Genomic DNA, 21,268 nt, shown 5'->3' on the forward strand with positions numbered 1-21,268 from the left:
ATAAGTAATCCACAGTTTAGTTTAAAGAACTTGAAGAAAGGGGAAAACTGAATGATTAACAATTTTTAACAAACACAACCTATTTCTAACACAAAATTTTACCATATTAAAATTACGCATTAGAGATAGTCTGTATTTATATCAACACAACAAAATTGTTTTAATCAGAGAACAACAGTGTTGAATTATGAATGATTACATGTACAATAATTCAGATTTATTTACAGCAATATACTAAATTAAAGATTGCACACGTTGCATTTTATATTATTACTTTTTGGATTGCCTTCATAGTTTAATTTCGGTCTAGAGAGAATTTTTTGTAAATTTGGAGGTGTTTTAAAGATTACTTTTGGGGGCTTAGAAAATAAATTTCTCGTTTCAGGTGAAGATTTCAAAATAGGAAAAGAAACCTTTAGAATTTTGTTGATTTTATGAAGGCCAGAAAAATATTGAGTAATAAATTTAGGATCATTAGTATTAATAGCACTGGAATTGTTTTTAGATGCTCTGATTTGTCTATCAACAAGATGTTTTTGATAACCCCTTTTCAAAAGTTAATGTAAGAACTCTTCCTTCTTATATCAAGGATACTTATGACTTTTTTAACTAAATTAGCTCAGATTAATCAACCCTTACTTGAGACGTCTTATTGTGTACTGTCAATGTACAATCTTTGTATACAGATATTCCTACAGATGATAGTCTCAGCTTTGCCCAAAATTACCTTGATTCACGCCCAAATGATGCCAAACCTAGTACTAATTTCATTCTTAAACTTATGACCATGATTTTAATTTTAACCTTAAATAGTTTTAAATTTCAAGACCAAAATTACCTTCAAACTAAAGGAACTGCTATGGGCACACTGATAGCTCCTTACGCCAATCTTTTTATGGGACTATACGAAAAGAATTTTTATTAACTAGTCAAAATTATAAACCTTTAATTTGGTTCAGGTACATAGATGATATTTTTATAATATGGCAGCATGGTATCAAATAACTTAACGACTTTCTTTTTAATCTCAATAAATTTAGTATTTTAAAATTTACATGGTCTATCTCACCAGATTCAGTAACATTCTTGGATACTGATGTATTTATTGAAAATCATAATTGTAAAACAAAAATTCATGTCAAATACAGCAATACAATGCAATATTTGCATTTCACCAGCTGCCATCCAGTTTACATTAAAAAATCTATCCCCAAGAGTTTATCAATAAAGGCAAAAAATCTTTGTAGCAATCAGTCTGACTTTCATAAACAGACTGTCTAATGTACTTTTTGATAGAGGATAACATCAAAATGTAACATGTGCAATCCTTGTAACAAGCCAAGATGCAGCATTTGTAATATGTTAATAAATTCTAAATCTCTTAAAAGTAGTACAGCTGAAAAAGAATATCCTATTAAAGGTAACATTGATTGCACTACAAAAAACCGTAATTTATCAACTAACCTGTAAATTCTGTCCCAAAGATTATATTGAAAAAACCATCACTCCATTAAGAGTGAGTATGACCAATCATCGGTTTTATGTTGTTCATCTAAATTATGAGAGACCATTATCTGCTTATGCAATTCAACACAATCAAAATAAATTAGAAAATTGCTTTGGACTAAAAGAAATTGACCATTTAGAGCCAAATCCCAATAAAAATACTAATCTGATAAATTTAAGAAATGTTGAAATCGCACATCAATTAATTTTAAAATCAAGGCAACCAGATATAGCCTATATACATAATTCATAAAAACATAAAATTCACAACTCATAAATGTGTTGCAAAATGAAGATTAATAATTTCTACTGACCGATGAGCTGTCTTCCACACGACATGAAGATAAATATGGTACAGAATTCAATCTATCTTATATTATCCACCTCTGGTTGTAAATCTTTTAAACCATAAAAGGAATGAATGCTCCTATATGCATGTAGTTTTCTATCTCTTTCACTTTTTTAATGAGAATGAAAGAGCTAAGAGTCCAGGAAATAACTCCAAAATCAACATTTTTCATAAGAGGCATTTAAGACCCTCTGAACTACTCACTATACATATTGGCCAAACAAATGTAAATACAATCTTTGTTCCAACTGTAACCTTACATTTGTGACCCCCAAGAACTAAAGCAAATTTCTGTGAACTCTGTTATATGTCCCAAAATGACATTTTTGGGGAGATAAAGGCTGGTTTCGTGAAAATGTTTATCTAAGCAGAGGCTGTGTTACACCTTATTTTAAAAGTCTCCAAACCCTTTTATTTTAACCCCAAATCTTTTTAACTACAGCTAATCGAATAAACTGCACCAAAAAAAAATTTTATTGTAACTCCTCCATAAATTGTAGAGAAATTATTTTTATCTAGAACTCCTAATAACATTTTTGAGATCTTAATCTACATTTTCAAAATATGTGACTGATCCATTCTCCCATAAAAACAGTTCACCTGATAAAATGACTTCTACTGAAGTACATGTATTCCAAGATCCAAATTATATATTACAAGTATAAAGCTTCTTATGAAAATTTTATTTATTGGAGGAACATTGTTATTCATTCACTGTGTGATTACAATAGTTATTTTCTTATTATTTTTTTAGTTAATTATTTTGTGTAGTTAATTATTTTTAGTCAAGATAGATTTCAGAGATGATGATTTATTCGTCAATCTTTGGGATGTTGCAAAGATTTTGCTATCCCAGGAATTGTGACTGATAATGTACCAGTTAAAGTATAATGGGCAGAGGAGTACAGTTACCCCCCTCCCCCGAATTTTAAAAACAAGTATTGATTTTTTTCCATAAACTGTTCAATACAATATATTTTAGATATTAACAAAATATGTTTGTTTATGAAGAATAAATGTAATATTTTTTTATATACAACTGTTTTATTTTTACAGCGTTTTCATTTACAACTCAATAGAGAAGGAAATCTTGGTCTGGTTCAAAACATAGCTGAATATGTCCGTACTTTGCCTCGTGATGAAGCTCAATTAAAACAAATGTTACCTGACATATCGAAGAAAACTTTAGGTCATCCCTTTAAAAAAAGTGACATTGTTTGCAGTTTAAACAGCTACAAGTTATGCGCTACAGGTAAGCTTTTTTGTAATTCTCTTTTAAGTAGAAATATTAGTAGAATAAAAAGGAACTGTTCTGAGGATTAAATTTGAAGAAATAAAATCAGTATAAAAACAACATTCCAATTAAAATTTTAAATAATTAAATCATCTATCGATTCACCGGTAGAAAGATATGTTATTGTTAAAAGTACAAGTCTATATAGTACTACACTAACAGTCTCTTCTTTGATACAATTGAAATATTTTTCAAACTCCACCTGGAATTAATATGTAATGCATTTTATAACTTTGTAAAGTAAAGTAAAAAGTAATGTTGGGAAAGTTGAGATCGGCCTGTTCGTTCTTTGGTTCAGTGATGGCTGTGGATACCAGCAGTTTCAGACTTATTCCATACTGTTGTGCTTCATGGTGGACTTGTCATCACCGGTTTTATGCTTAGCATGTTGTTCATTTCGGACAAGAATTTCTCATTGCAGTTAATCCTGAAACAATATTTGTGCTTACCGCCAGAATGGCAGAATATTCAGGATGAGCAAGGTTGGGATCTTGTTGAGATCCCATGTCACCTCCACCTTGAAGAGATAACGGGCACAATCTTAGTCATGCCATTTTTAAAGAAGTCAAAGCTAGCTCTGTTCCTGCACCTCCCAGTCAAAGGAGGCAGGAGAGACAATACCCTCCTTTTACACTAAGGGAGCTCTACCTACTCCAACAGTCGGCCTATGCAGTAAACTAGGCCTATCAACCAATACTTACCCCAATATTTTAACATTTGCAATCAGTGATGTTCTGCACCTGGACATCCATCATGGTGCCTAGATGTAAGTAAAACATGGGTTTTTGGTATATACCCAGTGTGATTCCACTGGAGGATATAAACCAATAAGAAGTGAACCCTCCTAGGGTGCTCAGCATGTTACAAAGCTTATGTTAACTTTGTTATAATGGTGACCCTTTCCGAGTTTTCAATTTGAATCCCCCATTTCATGACTGTTGAGAATAGCTGTATATTAAAATACTGAGAAGATAAGTGTGTTACATGAATGTTGTGTTTATAAACTGTACTAATACTAGGGCTATTCAGAAAGCAACATTTTTACCTGACACTGTCAGGCATGTTCCTATTGCGTATATATCAGTGTGCTCATGCTCGGCACCTCAACTGGAACATCTTCGCACAGCCTGTTTTTTTAATTCTAATTTGAAATGTGTACTGCAACACAAAATCCCACCAGGTGTAAAGTACCGTTTGTGATTTGTTTTTGGTTGGTAAAAAATGTAAAATCAATAGAAATTCATCGGGAACTTTGTGAAGTGTATGGGAACAACATACTGATTGAAAATTCTATCAAGAAGTGGTGCTACCCTTCTTGATCCAACCTTATTAAATACTGCACTAGGTTTAAAAATGGCAGAACAAACGTTCATGATCAAGAGAAGAGTGGATGTCCGAGCATTATGACTGACGATCTGGTGGCGAAAGTTGACAAAAAGATTCGTGATAACCGCCGTTTCACAATAAAAGAGTTTCTTATTCATTTCCTCGAGTGTAATGCAACAATAAACTCTTAGCGTTGCTGCCAAACATTGCAAAATGTTAAAAGAGCTGTCCCAAAACAAGCGCCAAGAAAAATTATCATGCAAAATTTTGCCTTTCCATGATAATGCTCAACCTCACACGGCAAACCATACGCAAGAATTTTTGAGCTCATTCAACTGGGAAGTTTTTTCTCATTCCCCCTACAGTCCTGATCTTGCTGCAAGTGACTTTCACTTGTTCGTGAAAATGAAGACGTGACTAACAACACAGTGTTTTGACAATGATGAGGAGCTCTATAAGCGCCACTGAGTGGCCGAGATCATAGACGGCAGAATTCAATGACACAAAAATTTCAGAACTTGTCCATTGCTATAAGTGCCTGAATTTGTATGGTGATTATGTAGAAAAGTAGTATTTTTAGTCTCTCTTTCATGTGTATTCAATGAAATGTGTTTCTTGTACTTGATTTTTTTTAATTCCAAAACGTTCCTACTTTCTGAATAGCCCTTGTTTATGACAAAATTTCAGTTATATTTTTGTTAAAAATCCTAGTTTTCATACAGGAAAATTAAGTATATTCCCAAGCATTCATATTTTTATTGTTGATTTAATTAATTTTTTCCAAGAAATTATTATACTTTACATTGCCTATAACTCAAAATCTATAGCAACAATAAATATATACAAAAGAAATATAAACATAATAAAATACTGATTTTGTAATGCTGTCTTAAAATATTGTAATAGAATAACAGTATAATAATTGTAACTGTGTATTTTTCCCCACAGAAAATTTCACTTTAAGTCTTATCAGTGAAAATCCCTAAGTATTACAATAAAAGTAATTTTTAAATCTAAATCAGTACATTTTTTTAGAGTTATGCAGTTAAGGTAATATTATTTCTTCTAAATAAAAATGTACTACTCATTACTAGGAAACTAAGTGTGTATAAATAGTTTTTCCTCATAAAATTTGTATTTTTTGCGCATTGGCTCCAAAACATTTACTTACCTGCCATAGAGGGATTAGAAATTTCAATCATCTCATTATGTTTCTCAGTAAGCAGTCTGGGAACCCAATGTGAGCACAATTTGCAAAATTTCAAATGTTCTGAGACAATTTTGTGGATGTATTTTTACTTACGGTCAGAAATTCTAATGCTAATGATGAAATTGTACATCACCTGTCTTCACGAATCTTTTCATCATCGACATTGACCAAATCTTCCGTGATCGCTTATGGCCAGCCAGATCGCGGTTCATCATGGACATTTTCCCATCCATTTTTCAAAGCTCTCACACACTTTCGCACTTTGCTGTTACTCATTGTGTTAGGTCTGTATATTTCACTTATCTATCTATGAATATCTGCTACTGGAACGTTCCTTGCTGTCAAAAACTGGAACAGATCTATTTCACAATGGGTTGATCAATTGGTTTGAACATCTTAAATCTTTACAGTATAAGCAACGCTCTACAATGACTTCACTTTAAATGGCGTCATTTTGTACAATGGCATGCACATTGCGCTGTTCACTGGCCGCTCGAATAATTACAGCGAAACAGACCTTACTTTCCAGACAACACTCATAATAATTAACTACGAGTAATTGCCTATGTAGACAATGTTGAGCATTTATCAAAACATTTCACCACTGCCAAACATTACTGTATGCATTTGTTTAATATAATTAAAATTTCACAATAAACATGAAGTGGAATGTTCTGTCTTCCATTATTCTATTCTGAATCATCACTAGACCATCAAATCACAAAACGTGCAACACTCCTAACGACAATACTCACTCACACTGGCATTTGACACTTTACCATTCTCATTCAACTGACACAGTTATGATGAAAGTTAGAAACAATAAATCAGGACCAGGTGTGAAAGAGATTGTTTTTTCCAAAATTTGGGGAGAATAGGGTGACTACATAAATAAAGTGATAGATCAAAAATTAGTGTGAACTCGATTTTGAAACTTACAGTTTATTGGGACAGCTTGGGTTGAGTAGCCATTTTTTATACAGTTGGCAGTTATGACGAAAACCAAAATGTAGTAACTCTGTAGTAAAAATGTATGTAGTATCTCTACAAGTTATTCCAGATACCTTCACTACTTTTTATTTTGAACTACATAAAGATTGAGAAAGGACCAAAAGGAGCCTCAGTTTTTAATATTAATTAATTAGTTAAATAAACTAAATACACCAAGTTTTGCAAACAAAAAACTGTGTTTCGCATTCCTCTCAATTTTGTCATTTTTCCTGAAACCTTGTGATAATACTTCTGGACAAGAATTAATTTTTTGTTAACGTAGAAATAAGCTTTCATATGATTTGTAAATCCCCACAATTGTATGAATATTGTTAAAATAAACATTCTGCTGAGAAGCCTCATATTGAGAGTAGTCTGAGAGTCAAGGATCGCTCAGTCCTTATCTCTTCACAAAATGAGCTAGGGCTACGATCTCTTCCACAATGTGCAGATTTCAGCGCGCCTTGTTTCAGTCCCACACGCTCCAAATCTATTCATATTATTCTATAAAGTAGTATGTTATGTGTTAAATTAAGTATAAGCACCACCACAATTTTACTTGATATCAAACATTTTTTTTTCCAGAACGATAATTGATTACTATTATTAATTTATTGTCCATTAAATAAATCATTACTTGAAATAAATATTTAAAAGCGGTTTGCTTTTTCATTTCTTGATTTCAACTCTGGTGCAGAATTTAAAATTTTTGACAATACAACTAAAGCCTTTTAAAACGTCTTATACACAGTTGCCTGAGCTTAAAATTCTCATCTTTCTACAGAAGCATTTTAAATTATTTCTTAACATTATTACTAAAAAATGTATTTTATAAAATAAAATTTTTGCAAGGCTTACAGTAGAGTCCCTCTCATTCGGCTTCGTTTGGTTTGGCCGGCCACCTGAATATGACTCACACGCGTATCTACTGTGTTCACCGATTCGATGAATAGCAACAGGTCATCACAAGTTTATCTAACAACACTTTTCTTTGTTTAAATCGGTCAGTTGCCTTCTATATTTGATCAAGTGGAGACGTATAATACAAGTACACGTACAGTAGTATTCTTTTCTCGAGTGACCATTTTTTGTTTGTTTGTGTGTGTGTGTGTGTGTGTGTGTGTGTGTGTGTGTGTGTTGCATGTATGCAGCTGTTTTGGATTCATTTCTGTTATGAGTGCTAAACGTAAGCATACTTTTGTGAAAATAGGACAACGGTTGAAAGCACTAGAGTGTATAGACAAAAGTTAATCGGTTTAAAATATTTGTAGGGAACTTGGAGTCAGTAAAAGCACATTAGAGGAGTATCGTTGAAACAGAAAATCAATTGAGAGTTTTTTTATGCAGATTTAAACATACAAAGTTCTTGAATCTCATTACACTTTAAACAGTATCAGGATATGCATTTGATAAGTATTCTTTACAGTTTGTTATTGTTTACTGTACCGGTATTTTATCAGCAACTAATGTACATGTACACTTGTTATTGTTCATAAAATACGGAATCTTACAACAATATAATATAACCTGTAATTTTGATCTTTAGAGCCTAAGCAGTTGTTAAAACAGCGTGCCGGCACAACGTCGACTATCCAACCTTGAATGTTCCGCGCTGGCTGTGCCGCGACTCTCCCACTCTGCCGCGGTAATGGCTCTGAGCTACTGCACGTGTTAACACGTCTACAGCAGTTAAGGAGTTAAAGAAACCTAACAATGAGTTCGTTGATGATGCTCTATGGTTGTGGTTTTTACAAGAACGTAGAAGAAGAACACCAATGAGTGGCCCCATTTTACAAGATAAGCCTGTTATCTTACACAATAAACTTCTTGAAGTTTAGTTCCTTCCCTTGGTGAAGGAAAATTTGTGGCTAACGATGGTTGGTTTTTCACACTAGAAACATATAGACAGTGTTCATTTTCTTGGAGTGTGCGGTGAAAAGCTATCAGCAGACCTGGCAACCACAAGTAAGTTGACAAAAAAAACTAGAACAATTTTATTGCCGACAATGACTAAAGCCCAGAATAAGTGTACAATACTGACGAGACTGGGTTTAACTTAAAACTTTTACCTCGAAAAACATTGGCTGCGGCAACAGAAAAGTCTGCTCCTGGATTTTTTTAAATTACTAGCGGGCCCGGCGCGCTTTGCTGCGCATTTCAATAATTTTTTGCAAAAGTTGCCCGCGGCTTCGCACGCAATTTCCCGTTGAAAACAGTACACTATATTCACTTATTCTTTTTCTATCACATTCTAAACATTGCTGAGATAATTGATAGTCGTTCCATCGTGAGCCTCTTGGGCGTATTATGAAGGTATGTACCATATTCCTGCCTCTATCTAGCTGTTACCCACGGCTTCGCACGCAAATCTTAAGAACCGAAGTCCTTATATTACTTAGTAAATTTTTTTTTTTACTATAATAAATTTTAGATTAAATTAGTTATATCTCCGATGCCACGATTGAGCTTGCTTTGTTGTCTCGATCGAGAGAATATGTACACACGGAGTTTTGAGAACCATACTTCTGTCAAAAAAAACAACTAAGGTTGATTTTATAACATTCTTTATATTTGTAGCCAACGTAAGATAGTAATTATGATATCTGCATTGCTCTTCTGATCAAGCATGAGCATGGTTTATATTAAATAAATATTGCAGTTAAAGGTGAATTTTTACGTCAAATTTGAATTGTATTATCTGGATAGTAAAGTCTATGTTTAACAGTGATTGCAGAAACAGTTTAAACAAAATTTGTCGTTTCTCTTAAGCTTACTCTATGCTTTAAAACTATAAGTGTAATATATGTTTACAAAGAACAGCTGATTAAAAATTTGAAAAGACGTTAACATATGTTTGCTGCAATGCATTTCTTATGGGTATTTCTGTAACCAGTGGGGCGGAATCCTGAATCGGGAAAGGGATGGGCATAGCTTATAAACCTTCTCCGTGGAAAAATACATATACGTACAAATTTTCATCATGATCGGTCCAATAGTTCACGATTCCATAAAGGACAAACATACAAACATTCATTTTTATATATATATAGATAAGCTTCACATAAGTTTATAATTTTCAGCATAGCTAAAGATAAACATTTGAATTGTCAATGTTTTTAAAAATAAACTAAACTAAACCAATCAAGAAATAGTTACATATCTGCAAAGCTTTAGTAAGCTTAGTCTAAAAATTCAATAATAAGTACTCGAAACAACTGTTATTCATTTAAAACAGTAATGTATTTATGGGATTCTTCCTCTTTAGATTTGGAAGTAATTTATTATAGATTTTTAGAGCTGAATAATAAGGACCCCGCTCAAATAGTTTTGATCGGTGTATGGAGGTTGATTTCTGATGTTATAATGGTGCAATACTTGATTTTTTTGAAAAGAATTGTTATTATTTTTAAATAGTAATAGGGTTTCTAGAATATATTGATGGTAAAGTGAGAATGTTATGGTTTTTAAAATGTGGTTTGCAGGATTTTCTCTCTTTAACTTTAAACTTGATTCTAATGATATATTTCTGGGTTTTGAAAATTTGTTTTGATTATACCGAATTTCCCCTAAATCCCTCATACCTCAGATGCGAGTAAACATAACCACAGTAAACTGCTTTCACAGTATCTAATTTAGCCACATGAGAGATAGTTCTCAATGCGAAACAGGCTGAACGTAACTTCTTTTCTATAAAGGCTATGTGTTCTTTCCATGATATTGAATTATCCACAACTAAATTCAGAAATGTACATGACAATGTTACTTTAATATTAGTTAGGTTAAAACTAATATACGTGATTGCTGATTGGAGTGTTGAGAATATTAATAATTGGCTTTTACTGTCATTGAGCAGTAACCCATTTGCTGAGAACCACTGTCCTGCTTCATCAGTTGCTAGAATAATTTTATTCTCTAAATCATCAAGAGATTCTGTTTTTATAGTAAGAATGGTGTCATTAGCAAACAGAAACTACAGATGATGTAGTAGGTTATCTGGAAAATCGTTCACGTAGATAAGAAATAGTAGTGGACAGTAGCGTAGCCAGAAATTTCATTCGGGGGGGTCTGAAATCGGTGGATCCAGGCGACGTTTTGTGTGTTATTTGCCAATGAGTTCACTGGTAAAAGGTAAATACGAAAAATATGGAGCTTTAGTAACTACGCCATGTAGAAAGTGGAAAGATGTAATAGGCAAATTCAACTCTCACAGCAACTTTAGTACCACAAATGTTCTAGTATAGCTACAGAAACTTTACGAAGTTAGATTCTGGCCAAGTAGAAGGCACCAATGTGATGTTGGATTCACAGGAGAAGAAAGAAAAAGAACAAAACAGAGCTTCATTGGGGGACATTGGGCCACTGACGGCTGAAAACCTTTTAAAAAAGGAGGGCAATTTTCGAGCGTTGCTCGGGTACAGATCAAACTAACGGTCAGAAAATGCACAGGAAAAACTCTACTGATTAGAAGTCGGCTACTTTGGATTTCACTGATTGAGGTATTTATTAATGAGTTGTAATGACGATTTTTCTGTATCATTACACTGTAGACGAGTATATAATTATCGGAAAAAAATTTTTTAAATCACTTTTTAAGAGACTGATAACAGTCGTATTGGTATGGCACATTTGCGTTCTACAGTAAATCAGAATGAAGTGGATAGACAAATAATTCAACGAGTTCGGACACATCGATCACAACAGCAGCGAGCCCGGGAAAAGGAAATTGGCCGATTCCGCAAACGCAATGCTCCTGTGAACCTGGAACGAGCAGCATTCTCTTATGATCCAGAAATCGATTATAGTGCCGACAAATCAAATTAAACATATATTGATTAGTCTTTATGGTAAGAAACATATTTTCTTAAATTTCTCGGCACTTGAATCTTTAAACAATATAACTTTCGAATGATGAGGGTTAAAATTAAATGTTAAAATCTACCTCTATATCAAAATTATATATAAACCCGGCTTGCTAATGATGTCTTCACTATGCTCGCTAGGACCTGACGGGCGTGGCGGGAGGCCTCGGTGACTTGGACAAGTCTGGCATAACCAGAATATTGCTGATGTTGTGCTCTTGACTTTCTCCTATTTCATCCGAGATTGACGGCGTAGCGAGAGGTCTCGGTGACTCGGACAAGTTTGGCACAGCCAGAATATTACCGATGTTGTGCTCCTGATTTTCTTCTATCTCATCCAAATATTTTAATTCTTCACCAGTTAAATTAAGTTCTAAAAAATGTTATTCCTTCAGATGATGATGATGATGATAGCATTGTTGAGACGAACTTCGGTTTTGATAACAATTGTTGTTTCACTTGATTTTTTTATTCCTTGGCCCTGTTAATTCTTATTATGCGGCTCAAATTGTGACCGCACTTGATACAAAAGTTGAAAGTACTCGTATCAGCGGTTATTGTCAAACATTCGTCGCATCTTAATAATTTTTTAGTGCAACTGGGACAGGTAGTTGTTTTATTCTGCCGTTCTATCCACTTTTTGCAAAAGGGAAAATGCGTTGTAAAAGATCTTCTATAAAAACAAATCAATCAATCAATTTAAAGGAAAGTGACTAACGTTACAAACGAATTCAGCTAATTATAAAAACAAAGCGATCTAACACTTGATCTGACAGAAATTTAAAACACCTTTTTAAAGACACCTTTATGTTTTTTTTATTAATTATTGTGGCATTGTTCAACAGCTGCGGTGTAGAAGGCGCTGTATTCATTGAATTTTGAACAGTTCTAAGATGCCATTGCATGGCCTATACTATGATGATGATGCCTTTATAAAGTTACCGGTTCTGCAATACATAATTAGGGTTTAAATTAATATGGTTTATGTTAAGAGGTGAGTGAAACGAAGTTCACCGGGTCAGCTAGTACCTATATAATTATCAAGAACAAACAAATAAATCACTTCTGATCGGAATATACTAAGGAAAATGAAATAATACCTCAGTCAGTGAAATCCAAAGTAATCGGAACTTCTTATTAGTACTTAGAGTTTTTCCGATGTATTATCCAACTGGAAGTGTTTTCTTCGATAATTATATAGGTATTAGTCGGCGTTCAATTGATACCTAAAATCAATGTCCTAACATAATTCTAAGTACCACTTTTATCTCAACGACTCAACCAGTGAAATCCAAAATCGTCAAAACCTGAATCAGTAGAGGGTTTTCCTCAGCATTTTCCGACCGTAAGTGATTTTTAAAAATTTTTTTCTCGATAATTATGTAGATACTAGTGTACAGTGAGTTTAAAGATAACAAAAATCGTCGTCCTAACTCAGTCGGAAATACCACGTTCACCTCAATCACTGAAGCCCAAATTAGTTGAAGTTCTAATCAGTAGAGTTTTGCAGGTGTATTTTCCGATCGAAAGTGATTTCTTAATTTTTTTAAATAATTATATACTTGTCTACAGTTTAATGAAACCTAAAATCAGCGTATAACTTAATTCTAAGCAGTCATTTTAAGTCTTCAAGACGAATTTGAACGAAGTGGTCGCTAATTTAAACTGTTCGCCGTGTAACGGTTCAGGTTACTTTGTGACTATACAAATACCGTGATTACACTACACTATCCGAAAGGCCGAGCCCAAAAGTATCGTTTGATACTTTATGATTTAAACGAAAGGACAATTATATTTTTAACAACGGTCACTTTAATCAATTAAATGTTTGTAGACAAGAGTAATGTTGACTCTCCTTTTTTCCCCTGCTCCATGCTTAATTTTTTTTAAATATGTCTTAATATTTCGGGGGGGGGTCTGAACCCCCCGGACTCCCCCCCTTCACTACGCCACTGGTAGTGGACCCAGCACTGAGCCCTGGGGAATGCTATGATCATTGAGTCGCCAGTGGGAAGAAAACTTGTCGAAGACCTATTTTTAATTGTAACCTTTTGTTTCCTGTTTGATAAAATAATATGTAGATAATAAACTGTAAACTGAGCCTCTTAAGCCATAAAATTGTAATTTTTTAAACAATATACTGTGTTTAACACAGTCAAAAGCTTTTGAAAGGTTGCAGAAAAGGGATGCAATATGATGTGAACACAACATTGTGTTAATTAGTTCAAAAACTGCTGAGGCTGTTGATGAGTTTGGTTTAAAATCAAATTGATTTTTATACAAAATGTTTTTTTGTACTAAAATGTTTAAGAATTCAGACTGCGATTACTTTTGTGAAAATTTTTGAAATCACTGGAAGAAGGGCTACAGGACATTCAGTAGTGTGACATATCAGTTTTGTAATTTTTCTTACACATAGGTTTAATTAGTGAGTATTTTAGATTTTCAGAAAAAAATATAACTTGAAAAGCAATTATTAATGAAAAGAGCTTAAGGCTTTGATATAAGTGAGACTGATATTTTTAATATGTGAGTTGGAACTTCATCCCATCCACATGATTTGAATTTTTTTTATTTTGAAAGATGTGAAACACTTCTTCAGGGTTAGTGAGGTACAAAAACAAAGTTGGATAATTGTTCAGGAAATTAATTGCTATTTTTTCGTTTGCTATAATTAATTTACTTACGTTAATAAGAAAATCATTAAATGAATTGGCTGTTTGGAAATTATTGACTATGGGAGATTTATCGAGGAATAGAATCGAGATATATGACGAAGTTCAGGAATTTTATTTTTAACACTCCTAATGTTGTAACTAACTATGATTAGTTTTTGCCCAGATCGTCGCCATCCAGAGCTACACAAACTTCCATCTCCTCCATTAGTGACAGGTTGTTTCTGGTCTGTCCTAAAAACGTGATGTCAATGTAATGTGTTGCGTTATGAAGGGTTTTGTCATTGATTGAAGTAATCATGGGTGAAAGAGGTGAAGGTGTTAATGTGATATGTGCATGAATTGTATGTGTAAGGGTGGATGTCTGAATATCATTTAGAGACTGGTGTAAAAGTGGTTCTACAAACAACCTGTCAGACACTGCATTCTGAGAACATGGATTAGTAACATTAGCTACACTACCACAACACTGCTCAATACATTTAGCAAGAATTCTTGACATAATCTCCTTCCCAGTCTAATTCATATGTAAACCATACAAGTGTAATGTTTTTTAACGAGACCACTGTTAATATTATGAATAACAAGATTTGGTAGTGAGTTTTTCTTTATCGTATGGGTAGGGTATCGTACATAGTACAACAGTTGTTTGGGCTTTCAGTGTACGTGCAAATAAAAACTATTTTTTTTTTCAAAAATATATCCACATTAGAATGCACCATTTTAAGACAACTCTAGTGTTGTGTTTGGACAACACTAGAGACAGCTCGACGCACTGTATCACAAAGTGAAAAGTCAGAGTCTTTTCCTATGTCGTTTGAGCCTTCCTTAATCACTACAGTGTCGTCGGTAGTGAAACCTTCAACCATACCAAGGAGATCGTGAACTACATAGTTTAGAGGGGCCCCTAGTCTCACCACAGCACTACTGTATATTCGTAACCCAATCTGCAAGACAATAGTTCACTCATCATGTGTCCATGGCTATCTGAAATTACTAAGACTTTCCTCTTCTTTATTGTTTGAATTTCTCTATAACTCAAGTTAAAATTAATTTAGGGTTTCTTGATTTTATATGCTGTGAATCATTCCCAGGATATACTGTTGCAGGCCGTTGGGTCTTTTGTTGTTTACAGTCTGGTCTTTATGATGGGTAGTTAAAGATTTTGAAGGTAAGAAGGGTTCACTAGAGATTTTGTAGAGGATTTAAAATTTATTGTCTGTTTTTAGCTGAAATTGTATTTGGGTTATTACAACAATAGTTTTATGGTTGGATTTTATCTCTTTCCAGTCCATATGATTTTTGGCCGAATTTGGATTTGGAATTACAACAGTTTGATCTTTGGGTAAGGTTTGAATAGAGGATTCTCTCATTTTTAGAATTCTTATTTCCTCTTGCAAGGCATTGTTTCTACCATTAAGACAGTAACTAGACACAGAAAAAATTATATTATTTTACCTAACAATGTAATTGTTACATTAATTCAGACCAAATAAAACAAAAATAGTTGGCCAATTTTTACAATAAATTATATTTAACAACATAAAAATACAATATAAATATAATAATAAACAACAAGTAGGTAAATTAAGGTGTGGAAATTAATAAAAACGAGCTTAAAATAATTATAAACAATATATAATTTTATTGCAGTTTAGAAGAAGCAAAAAGTTTATTCAGCATGTATTCGAACTGATGTTGCCGCCAATCGCAGATAACAGAGTGTCGCTTGTTAGCCGCCTGAGCTACGAGATCAGTTGATAGTAGTGGTGATGTCCTACTTGGCTCTAGCTTCCTCCAAGGTAGAAACGAACAGACCGGTTGTTACCTTGTGTGAAGTTTGTAGCAAGTACACAGAGGTTACGTCGAACAATCACCACAGATATTTACTTACAACTGATATGAAAGATGGTCTTAGTCAATAAAGATGGGAATAATTAATTCAATATGTCTCTGCTAAACTTTTATGTAAGTCTAGGGCCATACAAATGCAATACAATGAATGTTAATGAAGACTGAATAAACTCCTGCCTTAAAGGTACACGTCAGGTATACCAACTTTCCTATGCTTTAAAGTAAGCAAGTAAAGAATCACAGTGGCTCTTTGTTCCAAATCTTCAGGCCCTCACAAACTACCTCCTTTTACCATTGGTAAGTCAGTAAAACCCAGGGCACTTAAAAACTTGGACAAATCAAAGCTGCCGGTTACATAAATCGGCTTGGATAGATTGTTATTTTATTCAAAGAGTAGTTTATTTGTGAGTTTGTGTCTAAAGTAAAAAGTCATTTGTTGAGTTACTTTCTGTAAATGGACTTTGTTCTCGACAATGCGCATATCCACCGGAATGAACTGGCATGTGAGGGCAAGTCTGGAATAAAACTGTATTTTCTGCCCCCCAATGTAACAAGTCTCCAATAGCCAATGGATCAGGGGGTCATTGAATATGTTAAAAGAATTAATACAGAAAACTCCTTTCAGAAGTTCTATTCAAGCTAGAAAACTATGAAAAAACTGACATAATACAATATTGTTAAAGACAATCAACTTGAGGAACATCATGTTCATGGTGGCTAAGACCTATTATGAAATAACATTGAAACTGGAACTAAATGAAAATTTGGAACCTTGTTGATTAGAGTACAACTGCATTGGTTTTTATTTCTATTGTCAGGGTGTTCTGCGTTCAGGAATTTTACTTAAATTTACTATGTATGTAGAAAATGCGGGATATGTACAGGAATTTTGAGCAAATAACAAATATAAACAAAGCGTCTAAAGAGTGTGGGTAGAGGGATGTTAGGTGAGTTGACAGTTCAAGTCCACTCGCCACCAGTGAAAGCGTCGCGCCAGCCCTCCAACCGATCGTTTAGACCGGGAATAGTCAGGGAATTTAAAAAAAACTGAGAAAGTCATTGTAAAGTTAGGATAGACCGAGAAAATTGTCCAGTCATTCTTGTAGGGTGTCTACCAGTCACATAAATCTCGGAAAAGTCATGAATATTTATGAGGTGTTGCTAACTGTAACATAAGAATAACTAGTGATAAGATAATTGATTCAACAAACGAGTAATCTTTAGTACTCATCTTTACTTCTTATTTTTCTTCCTAATTCTTTTACCTTGACAATGTAAACTAACACCTATTTACACTAAGATACAGAACGGTGACGGTGAACAATCCCGGTGACGCCACAGTGGATCATGCTCATGTCCTACCCAGTAGCGTAGCCAGAAATTTCGTTCGGGGGGGGTCCCGAAATCGGGAGATCCTGGGGATGTTTTGTGTGTTTATTTGCTAATGAATTCACTGGTAAAAGGTAAATACCAAAAATATGGGCTTTAGTAACTACGCCTTATAGAAAATTGGAAAGATGAAATAGGCAAATTCAACTCTCACAGCAACTCTAGTACCACAAATTTTCTTGTATAGCTACAGAAACTTTACGAAGTTCGATTCTGGCCGAGTATAAGGCATCAAAGTGATGTTGGATTCACTGGATAAGAAAGAAAAAGAACAAAACAGAGCTTCACTCAAGCGTGTAATTGACAGAATTATATTTCAGTGGAAAAAAATGAAATACCCCTTCGGGGACATTGGGCCACTGATGGCCGAAACCCCTTTGGAAAAGGAGGGGCAATTTTTCGAGCGTTGCTCTGGTACAGATCAAACTAACGGTCGGAAAATGCACCGGAAAAACTCTACTGATTAGAAGTTCGACTACTTTGGATTTCACTGATTGAGGTATTTATGAATGAGTTATAATGACGATTTTTTGTATCATTACACTGTAGACGAGTATATAATTATCGGGAAAAAAATGACTTTCGGTCGGAAATAAAATACACTTGAAAAACTAATGATTAGAACTTCAACTACTTTTCGACTTCAGTTATTGAGGTAAACGTGGTATTTTTGATTGAGTTAGGACGACGATTATTTGTTACCATTAAACTGTACTCGACTACCCATATAATTATCGACAAAAAATCACTTCCGTCGGTAAATACTGAAGAAAAGCTCTCTACAGATTAAGTTTTAAAACGATTTTGGATTTCACTGGTTGAGGTAAAAGTGGTACTTATAATTTTGTTCAGACATCGTTTTCAGGTATTAATTCAACGCCGACTAATAAATATATAATTATAGAGAGAAAAAAACAAAAATAATCACTTCCGATCGGAATATACTAAGGAAAATGAAACAATACCTCAGTCAGTGAAATCCAAAGTAGTCGGAACTTCTTATCAGTAGAGCTTTTCAAGTGTATTTTCCGACCGAAAGTGATTTTTTTATATTTTTTTTCAATAATTATATACACGTCTACAGTTTTAATGTAAACTAAAATCAACGTCGTGACTTAATTCTAAGCAGCCATTTTACGTCCCCAAGACGAATTTTAACGAAGTGGTCGCTAATTTAAACTGTCCAAGTCTAAATCGGGTCGCTAGGATGGCCTCTGGGCGCTCCTCCAAGTCTGTGGGCAGTATCTGAGCAGTTGAGCTCAATGACTTGCCTGTCAACCAATTTGCTCCTGCAGCAGTCTAGCAGCTGGTCGGTGTGCCACTGAGGGCCGTTGCTTCATTGAAGAGCCGGGTGAGGGCGGTCAACTGCGCAGCTATCTCGGCCAAAACAGCTTGAAGGCTGCGCTGAGCGGGGGCGGCTGCTTCTGCTGCTGCATCAGCTGCTGGGCGCCTCCGTTTGTTGCGGCGGAGTGGCTGGTGTAGGTGGCCACTCTAGTTCTTCTGCCTGGGGAGTCGCCCTGGGCCTCTGTGTGACCGGAAGGTTCCGGGGTTTTCCTCCGGCGCTTCTTCTTCTGCGGCATATCGTCCTCAGCTTCACTTTCCGATACGGAGTCCACTGGTGACTCGTCCCGCGCTGGTCGCTTGGGCGGCTGGGCCGTTGGTCGCCTCGCCGCTAGTTTGGTTGGCCGGTACTTGCGGCCTAACTGGACAGCTGCCGCTCTGCTTCCTTGTAGGCTGGACACCCACGATAGTTGGCGTTGTGATCGCCGCCACAGTTGCAGCAGTGACCCTTCTTCCGTCGAGACTTTGGGGCAGTTCGTCTTCAGATGATTTTCCCCGCAGCGGACGCATTTTCTCGGCCTCTCCGCAGTTGCCAGAGCCCTGGCCAAAACCTTGGCACTGGTACCCACTGTGGCGGGCCGACCGGCTTCTTGTAGACAGTGACTGAGACCCTGACATGGAGCAGGCTTGTCACGTTGTAGATTTGGCTAGCCCGCTTGGTGTCAGGGTTCTCTCGCTGGTCCCTGGTCAGCGTGATCACCCAGCTCCTGGTAGGTTCCCTGGCTGTCCGAAGTCGTGCAACCTCGTTGACGGCGAAGCCCTCGTCAGTTAAAGACATCGAAGAGCTCCACATCATGGGTTTCGGGCAGTCCGCTGGTCACAACCTTAAGCGATCTTTCACGCCCAAGGTTGTGAGTGTAGAAAGGCAGCTTCTTGAACATAGGTACCGCTGAAACTACCATGAAGTCCTCCACGGTGGTCACTTTCAAGCGATAGTGAGCACGGCGGAATGTTGTCGTCTCGCCGTCCCGCGCCAACTCCTCCAACTTCTTGGCGTGGGTAGGCCAGTCCGGAACACTGTCCAGGAACAGCAAGGGTATCCTGGGCGTAGAAACCGAAGCGGAAGGTTGGTCAGATGTCACAGTAGCAGAGGTGACGTTTGTGGCCTTTAAAAAGGCCCTTTGCTGGAGCAGCGACCTTCTTAGGCGCCCGAGCTGGCAGGTGGAGAGCTAGGCCTCTTAGCTTTCTGCCCGGCGCTTCCAAAGGCACGCTGTCCCATCTTCTTGAATATGTCACTCATGTTGTTCCAGGAGTTGTTGACACAAACGAGCGCTGGAGGTCGAATGTTCGCCGTATTACAATTTTTAGGTTACTTTTCGACGACACGTGACCGCGCTCTATAGCAATACCGTACCGTGATTACACTACACTATCCGAAAGGCCGAGCCCAAAAGTATCGTTTGTTACTTTATGATTTAAACGAAAGGACAATTATATTTTTAACAACGGTCACTTTAATCAATTAAATCAATCAATTTAATGTTTATAGACAAGAGTAAATGATAACTCTCCTTTTTTCTCCTGTTCCATGCTTTATTTTTTAATATGTCTTAAAATTTCGGGGGGGGTCCGGACCCCCTGGACCCCCCCCTTCGCTACGCCACTGGTCCTACCACTAGTACCGATGATATTACAGTGGCGTCAAGTACAAGGTTATTTGTAAGCTGCCGAATGTTTTACTATTTAATAATAAATCCTAATTATTGCTGTATTAAATGTTTATTTAGATGTCTAAGAATACCAAATTGCCTTTGGTTTCCAGAAATCAAACTTTAAAGTGTTGATTATTTTTTAATGTTTACATTTTTTTTTACATGTTTCATTGTTATTATTTGGGAGTTGGATGACTGAGGTTATGAACTTTAACATCATAACCTATAAAAATGATTATATTTATTACTTTTATTAATAGATCAATGGTAGTACATGCTATATCAAGAGTTTCAATGCAAATATTTGTTAAGTATGATAATGTCAATGCATTAGTACCGGTAGTGTTATAGTACTTTTTAAGTAAAAAGTAACATTTAATTGAGGAAATTTAGATTTAACAATGTTATTACTATACAAAAGCATATATGTTTAATATAAGCAGTTACAATTTCAAATATTTGTTCAGTGTGACATGAGTCTAGACTGTTAGTACCGATGTCACTTCAGTTTTTTTTTTTTTTTTTATAACAGTTTTTCCATGAAAGTGATTAAATTCCGTAATTATAATGCTAAATGAATACAATAGACAAAACTAAGTTTAGGATTTCGGGTGCTTGAAATAGGGCTTGGCTTTGAACGTGTAAACTTACTGCAAAAAAAGTGTAATGTTATCTGAATTTTGTATTTAACATAATTAATTGTTTTAATAACTAGTACGAAACCTAATGTCAGTTATGTCACTAAATGGGATGGTCAGTTCATAAATTAATAAATTATTTCTTAACTTAAAAATACATTTGGAAAATATATTAATTTCACCAC

General features: G+C 35.3%; 1 protein-coding gene across 1 annotated transcript in view; it reads left to right on the top strand.

Moving 5' to 3' along the window:
- Positions 1–21,268, top strand: part of LOC124360324 (constitutive coactivator of peroxisome proliferator-activated receptor gamma-like) — a 79,145-nt gene that overhangs the window by 3,912 nt on the left and 53,965 nt on the right. The window contains exon 4 of the mRNA XM_046813849.1: positions 2,912–3,107. Within this exon, the coding sequence (XP_046669805.1) occupies positions 2,912–3,107 (196 nt within the window). The remainder of the gene's footprint in view (positions 1–2,911; positions 3,108–21,268) is intronic.

The sequence above is a fragment of the Homalodisca vitripennis genome, chromosome 4 (genome assembly GCF_021130785.1).
Source record: "Homalodisca vitripennis isolate AUS2020 chromosome 4, UT_GWSS_2.1, whole genome shotgun sequence".
NCBI classification, from domain to species: Eukaryota; Metazoa; Arthropoda; class Insecta; order Hemiptera; family Cicadellidae; genus Homalodisca; species Homalodisca vitripennis.